General features: G+C 43.8%; 1 protein-coding gene across 1 annotated transcript; it reads right to left on the bottom strand.

Annotated features, from left to right (window-relative positions):
• Positions 1–230: 230 nt before the first annotated feature.
• On the bottom strand, positions 231–1,274 carry LOC110887651. Its single transcript, XM_022135228.1, has one exon. The coding sequence runs from the start codon at positions 1,272–1,274 to the stop codon at positions 231–233; it is 1,044 nt and encodes a 347-aa protein (XP_021990920.1).
• Between the last annotated feature and the right edge of the window lie 13,199 nt (positions 1,275–14,473).

Raw genomic sequence — 14,473 nt, 5'->3', positions numbered from 1 at the left:
ATTCCAAGTTTATGGGTTATAATATCCTTTGATATACCTGTCATATCCTCGTGCTTCCAGGCAAATGTAGACATCCTGCATTTTAAAAAGTTAGTAAGTTGTTTCTCAATATCCTCAGGAATATTGACTCCTACAAGCACTGAGATATCCAAATTATCTTCATCGAGGATAACTTTCTTGACATCCTGTTCAAAAGCTTCCACAATATCCTATGCTTGTATCCTTAATTACTATCCTTCCTGGGATTTTGCTGATGCCTTCATCGAGGAAGAATAACACTCTTTTGCTTCCTGCTGGTCACTTTCAACTTTCACCACTCCCCAAGGAGTAGGAATCTTCACACATTGGTGATAAGTGGAGGGTACGGCTTTCATGTCATGAATCCAAGGCCTGCCTAATATTATGTTATAGCAGGATAATAAATCCATAACACAGAAGCGTTGTAACGAGTTTACCCCTTCAACATAGACAGGTAGCTTGATTTCCCCGGTAGTGTTCTTTGCTTCCCCACTGAATCCTACAAGTACAGTGGATTTTGAAGTAATCTCAGTCTGCGGGATATCCATCTTCTTAAAAGTCTCCAACTGGATGATATTGACTGAGCTCCCATTATCTACCAGTATCCTGAGGACAAAATGGTTAGCAACATACAAAGTAATTACCAACCTGTCATGATGGGGATCCTGGATGTTATCCCGATCATCACTATCAAACGTTATCACTTTATCATTCGTCAGCATCGTCATTCCTGTTGGCTTATCTCCCCTTTCCGCTTTGGCTTCTTTAGCATGCCTTTTGGCTGTAGAGTAAGAAGTCCCACATATGTCGGATCCTCCAGAGATGAAGTTAATTATCTTTGCATCGGGTGGTGGAGATGCTGCTCTTTCAGGATTCTTGTCAGTATCCTGAGTCTTGTTCTTCTTCCTGCCAAGAAGTTCTTTCAGGTAACCTTTGCTTAGCAAGTAACTTATCTTTTTTCTCAAGGCTATACAATCCTCCGTCATGTGCCCAAAATCTTCATGAAAGGCACACCACTTTGATTTGTCCTTCCAATCAACATTTTTAGGATTCTTTCTAGGCCATCTTGCTTTATCCCCCAATCCCTGCATGGCATACATTAGTTCAGGAATATTTACTGAAAAACAATATTCTGAAAGTTCAGGATATTCTTCTTCATCCTCATCCTTAACAGCATTCACTCTTTTGTTGTCATTCTTAGCATATGGCTTGGACCGGTTTGTATGAGGATTCTGACTTCCTTTTCGTCGATTCATACGTTGAGGATGCGTTCATCCTTTCCTTCATTTTCTTGTCATCTTCGAGCCTTATGTATCTTAAGGCCCTATTTCGAGCTTCATCCAGTTTCCTGCAAGGATTCATTACAAGATCTTGGTAAAATTGAGAATCCTTCTGTAACCCCATTTTGAACATTTGTAATGTTGTGGCAACATCAAGGTTCGGGATATCCAGGGATTCTCTACTAAATTTGTAAACATAATCCCTCAAGGATTCGTGTGATCCATGTGTTATCCTGTAAAGATCACTTGTTAGTTTCTCAAAACTCCTGCTACAAGAAAATTGATTGTTAAATAAGTTAACTAAATGAGCAAAAGATGTAATAGAATGAGGTACACCTGCATCCTGATATCATATCCTTCAGTTTTTAAAGTTCTCTGCTCAATGTTGATGTTACACCTGCATCCTGTGAAGATTCAAGATTGTTAGTAGCAGGAATACCGGTGTTAATAGATATGTTACCAGCCTGGCGATTCTGGCCGTATCCTAGACCATATCTTGGATCCCTCATGGTCGATATCCTGGCCGTTGGGGATATTTCCGGGATATTTCTCCGGGAATGACTCGGTATGATATTGCTCTGATTATCTTCAGTGAACGCTGCCGAACTAAAGTTCAACATCCTGGGCTGCAAAGGAGTAACTACATCCTCAGCAGGTTTCTTGGAGTTTGACTTCAAGAGTTGTATCTCCCTCAGTATGATCTGGTTGGTTTCCTGCTGCTTTTTCATTTGATCATGTATATTGCCAAACAAAGACAAAAGTTCATCATTAGAAGCAAGGACAGGAGTTCTCCCTAAAACTCCGGATCTGTAAACATTCTGAGCAGCAGAAGTGTCTCGAGGTGTTTGGCTTTCATTCCTCCTTTGAGAAGCTTGAACTTGTGGAGGTGGAGGAAGCAATGAACCAGTCGCAGCAGAGGTTGAAGTAGGCATTGAAGAAGAGCTCAAGTTTGATTAAGAGGCCATTGAAAACAGTTTCGTAAAAAGTTTTGAGAAGCAAAAACCTATTAACGATTTTAACAGAGTTTTGAATAAAAATAGCACCACTTGCCCCACGGTGGGCGCCAAATTGTTTTGGTCAAAAATTACCGAAACAATTAAGTGATCAAATTTAGTTTATGAGGTAGTGTGCTATCGTGATTTGCAAAAAATGTATCAAGTTGATTGTAAATGAAAACAGTTTCAGGATATAGTTCGAGGATATCAAACTATATCAGTAATCAAACAATGAGCGATAAAAGTAAAGGTTGACACGAGATGTACGAGGAAAGCCCTTGATCAATCTAGATCGCCGACACAAAACCTCGGGAGCTGACAACTGTCAGCTGCCTTGTTCTTCTTATTGATTGAATAACCAAGATACAACTTCAGGATAATGCTCGGATAACCTCTAAGTGTTACAATGATTGTGAATTGAGTGTTTGAGTGTAATTGTAGCAAGTAATTGAAGAGTGTACGAGATTGTGTGCTCGAAAGTGTGTGTGTTCTACTGATCCGACACCCCATTTATATAGTTTTAAAATCAACTAACTATCCTAAAAATCCGGGATACTCTGAATATTCCCTTGTGACCGTTGTAGACCACTTCTTCCGGCTTCAACATCCCTCTTTCAACTAATTTGAGCGAGTCTTCAGGGTGACTTGGTCCCTGTGAACGTTAACTACCTGTAGCTGAAGTCTGCAAGCAAATCGTTAGTAATGACCAAGATACTTCTACAGGATGTTGCCAATATCCTGGTTCGGTATCCTGATCACAGATGAGAAACATAAAATCAAGATATACTGTCAGGATATGGGCTCAGAATTCCACCCATAACAGTATACGTCACTAATAACTCAAGAGACTATCTCATAAGAAACTTTCCATTATATGATTTCATGTTTATTTTGATATAAATTGTTATGTGTCCAAAGGACCGGATATTTGTAGACCCTATGTAATTTTAATACTAGGTGACATTAGTTTCAAGGATATGTATATGTGTGCAAAAATAAATACTTAACTCATTCATGAAACTCTTAATTTTGTATTTATCTATAAAAACAAATTAAAAACTATATATTCAATAACCTATTTTAATTGTATTTAACCATCCTATCTCTTACTCATAGTTCACTCTGCTAGTGACGAGCTTGGTTATCTGTCATTAACTGACTAAGTAGATCTTTTTGTCTCCTTAAACTCTCCACTACTCACATGTGACATAAGAGAATCCATGAAATAGAGAGTGTCGTCATGTTGTTGGGTATACCTTTTGGAACGCGAAATATCAAACATGATTGTGTCATCATCGACACGAAGAGTGAGCTTACCATCATAACGTCGATGAGAGCTCGCGTCGTAGCTAAGAATGGAAGGCCTAGAATGAGTGGATCTTTAGAATCTTCGTCCATATCAAGAGTGACAAAATCGACCGGGAACACAAGTTTAAACTTTCACTAACATGTTCTCCACAACCCCCCTCGGGTACTTAACCGAACAATCGGCAAGTTAAATACTCATATGCGTGGGAGTCAGCTCTCCTAGGTTCAGCTTAGCATAAATAGAATAGGGCATGAGATTAACGCTAGCTCCTAAATTGGCCAATGCATTCCTGAAAATGAGATTGCCGATCAGGAAAGGAATAGTGAAGCTGCCTAGATCTGCCATCTTCTTGGGGAGCTTGTTTTGCAAGACAACAAAACTCTTCACCCAAGATAACAGTAGAAAGCTCCTCAAGTTTCTTTTTATTTGTCAAAAGATCTTTAAGAAACTTGGCATATTTAGGCATTGATGCAAGAGTCTCTACAAAAGGAAGGTTCACATGGAGTTTCATGAACATCTCCAAGAACCTATGATACTGCTCGGTATCCTTCTTCATCACAAGCTGACCAAGGCATGGCGGTGTCGGCTTATACACTCTCAATGGCTCCTTATTTATCTGACTCCCTCCCGAAGCTCCACTGAACTGTGTTATACATGTTGGGCCTAGCCTCTGTTGCACTTTGCCAGCGAGACTCTCTAACTCAATCTCCCCATCAACCGGTTCTTCCTTTTCTACCGGTTGATCCTTGATATTCGCTAATTTACACATATTTTAGTCCCCCGTTTTACCCCCATTTTATGCGTTTTCGGCCGTAAAACCGTCATTCGGATACTTAATTATCTACATTTTGGTTTACAGGCCTAAAACAGCATACCAGACGAGATGATACCAAAAACGAGGACTTTCCGGACAAAACGATGAAGCTGCGAAGATTCTGTGGAAAAAGACTGACCTGGGCGTTTGGCACGGTCATGCGGCCATATGCACGACCGTGCATATCCGACAAACCAAGAAGATCCGGCAGTGAACCAGGCGTGCAACTCACCGTGCAAGGCACTGAAGGCAAGCCCGATAAGGAACGACCGTTCCCGATCAAGAACGACCGTGCGGATCCGAGGTCAAACATAAACTCGGAAAAGAACGACCAAAGAACCGAGCGTGCAACTCAAACCTCGGAAATGAACGGTCATGCCAAACCGAGAACGACCGTGCGTGACCGAAGACCAGTCAACGATCTGTGACGTCATGCAGTATGGTGGCCCACCACCAATAATGCTTAAAGTGCACGGTCGTGCGATCGGAAGAACGGCCGTGCAACTTCGAAAAAGCATTTAAACAGAACAGAACCATTTTAGTAGTAACTCTGGAATTTTGGAGAGCTTTGCAGGCGATTTTGAGGCTCCGAAGGCTTCTGCTTTCACTCGGATTCAAGCCACATTGCCCGGTTTTGCTCATTTACTATCCGGATTCTTAATCTTGTGCTTGTTTATGGTTGGGTTTTCTAATCTTTCCATGTTTTTGTTAATCTTTCAAGCATTTAGATTAATATTTATGTATTATTGTAGCCTTTGGGCAAAAACACAACAATCCCTTGCTTGATTATAACCATTAGTATGTTAATCTATGTTTGTAATGAAACTTTGAAGTATTTTCTATGATTATCTTTGATGATTAGTTTGCAACCTTGTTATTGATATTGATTTCTTGATTATAAGTAATTGTGTTGGATGATTGGTGCTTGGTTAGGTAAGATAGTTGAAAAATGAAGCTTATTTAATCATGTATTAGTAAACTTTTAATTTGGTTAACTAGCTTAACTTGGTTAAAATGTGGGCACCATGATACTCTAACGGGTTAGTGGTTTAATAAAATGTAATTATTGTTAATCAAGAAAGCTTGCCTTCACGGAAGGACTCTAACGGGTTAGATGGTGTTGTTATGAATTCTTGCCATGATTTGTTAGCTTAGTTAGTAGTTTCGGCCAAAATTGCTATCTTGGTGAATTTATGCGTAAGATTTGTAAAATGAACTCGGTTGTGATTTAATCTAGTTTATGCTTGTCTCGGTGGTTGCATTGTGTTTATCGGTGTTGCTTTCCTTGATTAAGTGAGGTTAGAAAACTCCTAACGGATGACTAACTTATTTTTAGGAGATTTTTGTAGACATTAATCAATTGCACGTTAAAGAACAATTTTAGGTGGTTAAAGTGTGTTTATCGTTTTAACTTTCCGAATGATTGTCATGTTAGGATTCCCGAAAGGGATACTAATTGTCTCGAAATGGAAAATTGACCGAATGCTTCTAAATGCCAAAACTGACTTAGTTGACATGCTGTGGTTGTGTATTAAGCAAGGCTATTTATATATAATTTACTATGTTTTATAAGTATTTATTCATGCTTACTTTAGTTTAATTAAAAACCAAAAAAATTATGTTTTTACCGGTAATTTAGTGACAAAGGTCTAGTATTATTTCTCCGCCCATTTCCGTGGATCGATACTTGGTTCTTACCGATACTTTACTACATATATGACGGGGTACACTTGCCTCTTTCGTGTGTGTTTTGATGTAAAAGTAATAATCACTTTTATAAATTTAAAACCAATTCGTGTGTAAATTCATTGTAAAAATATGTATAGTCGCGCACGTACCAAGTTTTTGGCGCCGTTGCCGGGGAATGGCGAGTTTTAGGAACGACCCGAGTCATTGTGTTATCGGCGTATATACTTGTTAATATTTGTGTATATTTTCGTGATTGTTTATTTGTTGATTTATTTGTTAATATTTCTTGCTTTTAATTCAATTTATTCATTTTTGTGATTGTTTTGTACACTTGTAAATTTTTATTCTATTTATTTGTTCAAATCCGGATTTATTTATTCATTTATTCTTTGAGTTTTCGGCTCTTAAAAATCGTTTTTAAACTAGCCGATTCGATTATTTTCGTTGCTTTAATTTTTATAAAAATTTCGGCCCATTTTCGGATTTTTATAAATTTTACAGCCCATATTTATACATATTCTGCTTCTATTTAAAAAAAAAAAAACAGCATTATTTTATTAATAAAATATTCATTGTGTCAGTTTTTCGTTTGCAGGTTGATGTCCTCAACTCCCGCACCCGCTAGCGCATAATCTTAGAAGAAGTAGGAGGCTGCGCGAAAGGTCACTCGTCGTTGCACAACGCATTGCAAATGCAATTGACGAGCCGGTGATTATCTCTGAAGACGAAAGCTTAGAGGACGAGGAGAGAGTCGTCATGGCGGACGACGACCGACCATTGAATGAAACAAATCAGCCCGGAAGGGCAGGCCTGGAGCCGAGTATCCTTCAGCCCACTATAGATGCACCTAATTTTGAAATTAAATCTAGTGTTATTAACATGTTGCAGAATTCGGTGCAGTTCGACGGACGTGAGCATGAGGATCCCGGGAGGCATATCGCTGCTTTTCTTGCTATTTGTTCGACATTTAGGATGACTGGTGTTTCAGAGGATGCAATTCGGTTGAGGTTGTTTCCGTTTTCGTTACGTGACAAAGCTAGAGCTTGGCTTATGTCACTTCCTGCCGGGTCCATCAGGACCTGGAATCAGTTGGCGGAGCAGTTTATGCAGAAATATTTTCCACCTGAGAAAACGAACAAACTACGGAACCGGATTGTTTCCTTTCGCCAGGACGAGGGCGAGTCGTTGCATGCAGCTTGGGAGAGATTCAAAGATTTGTTGATTGATGTGCCACATCACGGCTTCTCCAAGCGACAGCTGGTTTTGACGTTCTATCAGGGGCTCAACTATAACATGCAGGAGCGATTAGACGTGAACGCGGGCGGCGATCTTGGAACTAAGACGCCGACTGAAGCGTATGATATTATCGAAAAAGCTGCGTTGAAATCCAGCTCGCGTCGGGATGGAGATAGAGGTCGGGCAACATCATCATCATCTCGCTCAGGAGTTCATGCTGTAGACGATTACACGGCCATTACTGCACAACTCTCGGCTCTTACATCGAGATTCGACAAGTCCCAGATGATTGCGCATGCTGGCTCGGGATGTGACCAGTGCGGAGTGTCACACGAGCCTGGGGCATGTTTTCAGGGAGTCGTATATGAGGGCCATGAAGAGGTAGATTTTGTGAGTAATCAAGTGAGGCCGCAGAACAACCCGTACAGCAACACCTATAATCCCGGATGGAGAAATCACCCAAATTTTGGGTGGCGAGCGAATGCAGGAAATCAGAACCCATTGGGGTTCACTCAGCGTGCTCCAGCGCCTCAGCAGGGTCAGCAGTACCAGCAGTACAATCAACCCTACCAGCAGCGTCCATATTCGTACCAGAATCAGGGCACTGGGAGTAGCTCCCAGCAGCAGGCCCCTCAGTCTAGTTCCAAGCTGGAGGATATGATGGCTCAGCTTCTCTCTAGCTCTGAAAAACGATACCAACAAAGCGAAGATCGTTTTCTGGCTAACGAGGGGGAAATGAGGAGTCAGAAGGCCTCGATTCAGAATATCGAGAATCAGGTTGGTCAGCTGGCACAGATGATGTCCAAAAGACCCCCAGGCGGTCTTCCGGGTAATACAGAACCAAACCCGGGCGGACAGAGGGATGTAAATGCTGTGATGACCAGGAGTGGAAAAACTACCGGACCCGTCATATCGGACTCAGTACCGATCACTGAAGCGGTCCCGACTGACACACCGGACGAGGTGCAAGCCAGGCTACGCCCAGCAAGTACAGCACAAGTCCAGGAGCCGGTCAAAGATTACACTCCTCCAGTACCTTATCCAGGCAGGCTGAAGAAGCAGAAGAATGAAGAACAATACGGTAAGTTCCTAGAGTTGTTTAAGCAACTACACATCAATATACCGTTTGTTGAAGCCTTGGCCCAGATGCCAAAGTATGCGAAATTCCTTAAGGATATCCTCTCGAATAAACAGAAGCTCGAGGATATATCATGTGTGGTGATGAACGAGACTTGTTCCGCCGTTCTGCAAAACCGTCTGCCCACGAAAATGGGAGATCCTGGTAGTTTCACGCTTCCGTGTTTGATTGGAAACATGTCTGTTAGCCATGCGTTGGCTGACTTGGGAGCGAGTATTAACCTTATGCCGTATAAGGTTTTTACTAAACTGGATCTGGGTGAGCCGTCACCCACTAGGATGAGCATTCGGTTGGCAGATCGCTCAATAAAGTATCCGCGCGGATTTGTGGAAAACATGCTTGTAAAAATCGATAAATTTTTTTTCCCCATGGACTTTGTTATCCTTGACATGGATGAAGATTCAAGGGTACCTTTGATACTTGGACACCCTTTCCTCAATACAGCGAGGACGATTGTTGATGTGGCAGCTGGCCAAATCACGCTCCGAGTGAATGATGAGCACGTGACATTCGATATCAAAAGATCGATGCAGCATCCGCAATGTCACGATGACAAGCTTTATTACGTCGACATTGTCGATGCATGTGTGTGCTCTCATTTTCAAGGTACTATTGACGAGATTGATTCGGACACACGTCTGTCGTGTGGGGACCTGATTGGCATTACGCAAGAGGGCCACGATTTCGAGCAGCCAGTCTATCAGATTGGTGACGATGGTTCCCAGAGTCCGGAGAGATTTCTTGAAATTGACCATGTGAAAAAGGGGGAAGCAGAGCCTTCGGTTGATGATCCGACGCCTTTGGAGTTGAAAGAACTCCCGCCACATCTCGAGTACGCATTTCTAGACAAGGAGCGTCGCCTACCGGTCATAATTTCAGCATCATTGGAAAAGGATGAGAAAATTCGGCTTCTCGAGGTTCTGAGACTTCATAAGAGAGCCATTGCATGGAAAATCATGGATATCAAGGGCATCAATCCTTCTTTTTGTACTCACAAGATTCTGATGGAAGACGAGTACAAACCATGTGCGCAGCATCAGAGACGTTTAAATCCAAATATGCAGGACGTGGTGAAGAAGGAGGTGATTAAATTGTTGGATGCCGGCATGATTTATCCTATTTCTGACTCTGTATGGGTGAGTCCGGTGCAGGTTGTACCTAAGAAAGGTGGTATGACTGTAGTCTCGAATGATAAGAATGAACTAATTCCTACCCGTACCGTCACTGGGTGGCGAGTTTGCATTGACTACCGCAAGCTCAATGATGCTACTCGCAAGGATCACTTCCCGCTTCCATTCATCGACCAGATGTTGGAACGTCTGTCGGGGAAGTTGTATTACTGTTTCCTTGACGGATTCTCTGGGTACTTTCAGATTCCTATCGCTCCTGAGGATCAGGAGAAGACTACCTTTACATGCCCCTTCGGCACATTCGCCTACCGGCGGATGCCTTTTGGGTTGTGTAATGCACCAGCAACCTTCCAGAGATGCATGGTTGCAATTTTCCATGACATGATCGAGGATTCCATGGAGGTTTTCATGGATGATTTTTCGGTATTTGGGGATTCCTTCGATCACTGTTTGGAAAATTTGAGAAAGATGTTGAAGAGGTGTGAGGAGACGAATCTGGTCCTGAACTGGGAGAAATGCCACTTCATGGTGAAGGAGGGCATAGTTCTGGGACACAAGATTTCGCATGCTGGTATGGAGGTCGACCCAGCCAAAGTGGATATCATTTCACGACTTCCGCCTCCCACCTCTGTTAGAGCGATACGGAGCTTTCTCGGTCATGCCGGGTTCTATCGGCGATTCATTAAAGATTTTTCAAAAATCGCCAGACCCATGACCCGTCTGTTGGAGAAAGACGCTCCGTTCATATTCGGAGATGATTGCTTGAGAGCCTTTGACCTTCTCAAGCAAAAGTTGATTGAGGCCCCTATTTTAGTTGCACCGGACTGGAGTTTGCCGTTTGAGATTATGTGCGACGCGAGTGATTACGCCATAGGGGCCGTTCTTGGTCAAAAGAGAGAAAAGCACTTTCACCCGATCTATTATGCGAGCAAAACTCTTCACGACGCTCAAGAGCATTATACCACGACTGAAAAAGAGCTCTTGGCGGTCGTTTTCGCATTTGACAAATTTAGATCGTACTTGGTGCTTTCGAAAACCGTTGTGTATACTGATCACGCAGCCATCCGATATCTCTTCAGCAAGCAGGACGCTAAGCCACGTCTGATCAGGTGGATCTTGTTGCTGCAGGAGTTTGATATTGAGATTCAAGATAAAAAGGGTGCGTTGAATGTAGCGGCTGACCATCTATCTCGGTTAGAGCATGGAGACATCGTGGAAGCGCGTTGGGATTCCATAAATGACAACTTCCCACACGAGTCTTTGATGAGTGTTGAGATATGCGATGAGTTGCCATGGTTCGCTGACCTTGCGAACTACCTTGCTTGCGTGATTCTGATTAAAGGGTTGACTCACCAGCAAAAGAGGAAATTCTTTTCGGATGTCAAGCACTACATTTGGGATGACCCTTACTTGTTTCGGGTTGGTGCTGATCAGGTGATTAGGAGATGTGTTTCAGGGAAGGAGGCGACCGATATTCTGCGCCACTGTCACGAGGGACCTACCGGAGGCCACCATGGAGCCAACTTTACCGCCAAGAAAGTGTTGGACTCCGGGTTTTATTGGCCTACTATATTTCGTGATGCGCAGAGTTGGGTTAGAGCGTGCGATGCCTGCCAGAGAGCGACAAATATATCGGCACGTGATGAAATGCCTCAGACCTGGATTCAGGTTTGTGAAGTCTTTGATATCTGGGGGATAGACTTCATGGGACCATTTCCCCCCTCACGAGGTAATAAGTACATCCTGGTCGCGGTTGACTATGTATCGAAGTGGGCGGAGGCACAGGCCTTGCCCACCAATGATGCCAGGGTGGTCGTGAGATTTTTGAAAAGCTTATTTGCCCGGTTCGGCGCTCCGAAAGCGCTTATCAGTGACAGAGGGACGCATTTTTGCAATACTCAGCTCGAGAGAGCCTTGTCCCGTTACGGTGTGCATCACCGTCTATCCACGCCCTATCATCCACAGACAAGCGGGCAGGTGGAAGTCACGAACCGGGGGCTGAAAAGAATCCTTGAGCGGTCAGTAGGTGCAAACCGCAAGGATTGGTCAGATAAGCTTGATGAAGCGTTGTGGGCCTTCCTTACGGCTTACAAGACGCCTATTGGGACTACTCCCTTTAGGCTTGTTTACGGAAAGGCATGCCATTTACCAGTTGAGCTGGAACATAAAGCGATGTGGGCGCTAAAGACCGCAAATCTGGACCTAAAAGCCGGAGGTGAAGCCCGGTTCCTCCAGATTCACGAGTTGGAAGAGTTGCGACAGCGCGCTTATGAGAACTCCGTGTTGTACAAGGAGCGCACGAAGAGATTGCATGATAAACGCTTGAAGGACCACAAAGAATTCCAAGCGGGCGATCTCGTTCTTCTTTACAACTCGCGGTTGCGCTTATTTCCTGGAAAGCTCCATTCACGTTGGACAGGCCCATACACGGTTAAAGAGATATTTCCGTATGGGACTGTTGCAATAGAGAACGCGGACGGCGTTATTTTCAAAGTAAATGGGCATCGCTTGAAGTTATACGTTGCCAGGCCGACAGAGTCGGTAATGGAGGTCATTGAGCTCCAAACCCCGCACACATCATAAGTGTGGGGAGGAGAGAGTCTACGCTGCTGACTCGTGGATCAAAAATGCAGCAAGAGCGTATTTTGCGCTTTAGGGGTAGTTTAGTCATTTAGGATTTATTTTCTAGTTTTAGCTTGGAGTCTTGCTATCGACTCGTCGACAAAAATTTAGCAAGAGTCTACGCTACTGACTCGCCGACAAAAATGTAGCAGGAGCATCTTTGGCGCTATAGGGGCAAAATTGTCCATTTTTATGTTTTTATAGTTTTAGCGTAATTTAGGTTAGTTAGGTAGTTTCCGATAGTTTGTACAGTTTCTATTCGTGCTGAGCGAGGGTTCTATGTTGCAATATTGTTAGAACAGTTGGTGTGTCGAAAAAATGGCGAAAAACGGCCAAAACAGTTGCTGGAAATGCATTCTGCAGAAAACTCTGATCTGCAGCTGATGCACGCCCGTGCCAGAATCCGCACGACCGTGCGTTTTCGAGGATCAGGCACGATGGGTCGCACCCTCGGTGCATCACCGAGGAAAATGAAAGACGTCGGTTTCGCACGACCGTGCCAAAGGTCGAACGACCGTGCGGCAGGCTGAGGGCATTTTTGTCATTTTGCACATTATATATACCCTCATCTGCAGAAAAATCTATCATTCGCGAACCCTAGCAACTGCAGCCGTTCCAGAACGGTTTTTACACCAAATCGCACGATTCTTCGCACGATCTCGCACCCAACTTCGCACGGTACGTCTCTAATGTTAGATTTCTTGTTTTCCCACTTTCTAGGTTAGATTTATGCCGATTCTTCAAGGAAATTTTTAGGGTTCTCTTCATAAACAAATCGAAACCCTAACCCTTGTTGAATCGAAGTATCGTGAACACCCGGTTGACTTTCAGACCCCTGTTGACCCAATGCTTGTTAAAATTTTTATAGAAATCAGGTTGTTCTAAGTACAGGGGTCGAAAACTGCAGAAACTGAACGGCACGGTCGTTCCTCAGGTGGAACGGACGTGCATTTCCTACTTTTTCATAATTTCTGCTGTTGATCGGTGATGCACGGTAGTGCAACGGGTTGTCCGATGTTGCACGGTCGTTCCGCTTAAGGAACGGGCGTGCGTGTCCGACAGTCACTGGGCTTGACTGTTAGTTCTCGGATATGCACGACCGTGCATATCGAAGCACGCACGTGCCGTTTGCCCAGTTCAGTTGGAAAGAAGCTTCATAATTTGCTGCTCGGCTGTTTTCAATTCCATTTTCTCCTGTTTCTGTCTTTCTAACAATGTTCCCTATTACAGATGGATCATCCCTTCCTACAGTTCGATCCTAACAACGAGCGTGAAGCTTTGTGCATTCCAAAAAGAGACGAGTTATGGGCCCGGAGGGGGCAATTCGGAGTCCCTAGATGGCTTGATTGGGAAGTTATGCAAGAACTAAATCAATACGACCGTTTAGAAAATATGATAAGTCGTCCAGTTATAAATCTGGTCGGTTGCAACCGACCCGTGTACTTGGAGCTTACCATAGAGTTCTTTGCATCATATGCTTATGAGAAGCCAGTTGCTGCTCGTAGACCCAAATTCCGCCACAAGGAGCGGATAGCTTTCCGATTGTGTGGTAAATGGCACCGGTGGTCGGTTGGTCGTCTGGGAAGGAGACTCGGTATTTACACTAGGGAAGACATGGATGATGCCAGTGTCTTCACAGAGCAGTTCACTTTCCCGTCTGATGCAGCAAGGGATGAGTTTTGGGCTGCAAATGCTGTTGGGGACCCATACAACCCAAGGATGTCAAAGGCCTCACGACTTAGAGACCCTCTGGTGCGGGTGATGCACCATGTGTTTAGCCACACTATATGCGGGCGCATGGACAGTCTTGGTAACTGTCCAACACCAGATCTAATTTTTCTTTACGCATTGGTGGAGAAGGCGCCAATTAATTTAGCGGCGCGTGTGGCTGAATACTTTGTGAAGAGCTCAGGAAGGACCCCTAACAGTCAGATACATGGCGGTCAATATGTGACCGAACTTGCATACAACGAACACCTCATGACTGACGAGGTACTTCAGAGTCTCACCCTGATTACTGAGGGAGTGCATGTTGACATCAGGTCGTTGAAAGCGATGGGGGTTATTGTCGAGACTGATCACGGGGATAGGTTGAGGGGGCTGAATAACGAGGTCTGGGACCCGTTACCCCCGCTCCCAGCAGAGGAAGAGGAAGAAGATGTAGAGATGCACGAGCAGCACCAGCCACACACACCGCCACACCAGCCGCAGCACCACGAGTTCTACCAGCATCAGGATTGGC

The sequence above is a fragment of the Helianthus annuus genome, chromosome 11, assembly GCF_002127325.2.
Source record: "Helianthus annuus cultivar XRQ/B chromosome 11, HanXRQr2.0-SUNRISE, whole genome shotgun sequence".
Lineage (NCBI taxonomy): Eukaryota > Viridiplantae > Streptophyta > Magnoliopsida > Asterales > Asteraceae > Helianthus > Helianthus annuus.
Note: the sequence above shows the minus strand (reverse complement) of the source record. Positions and strands in the feature narration are given on the sequence as shown.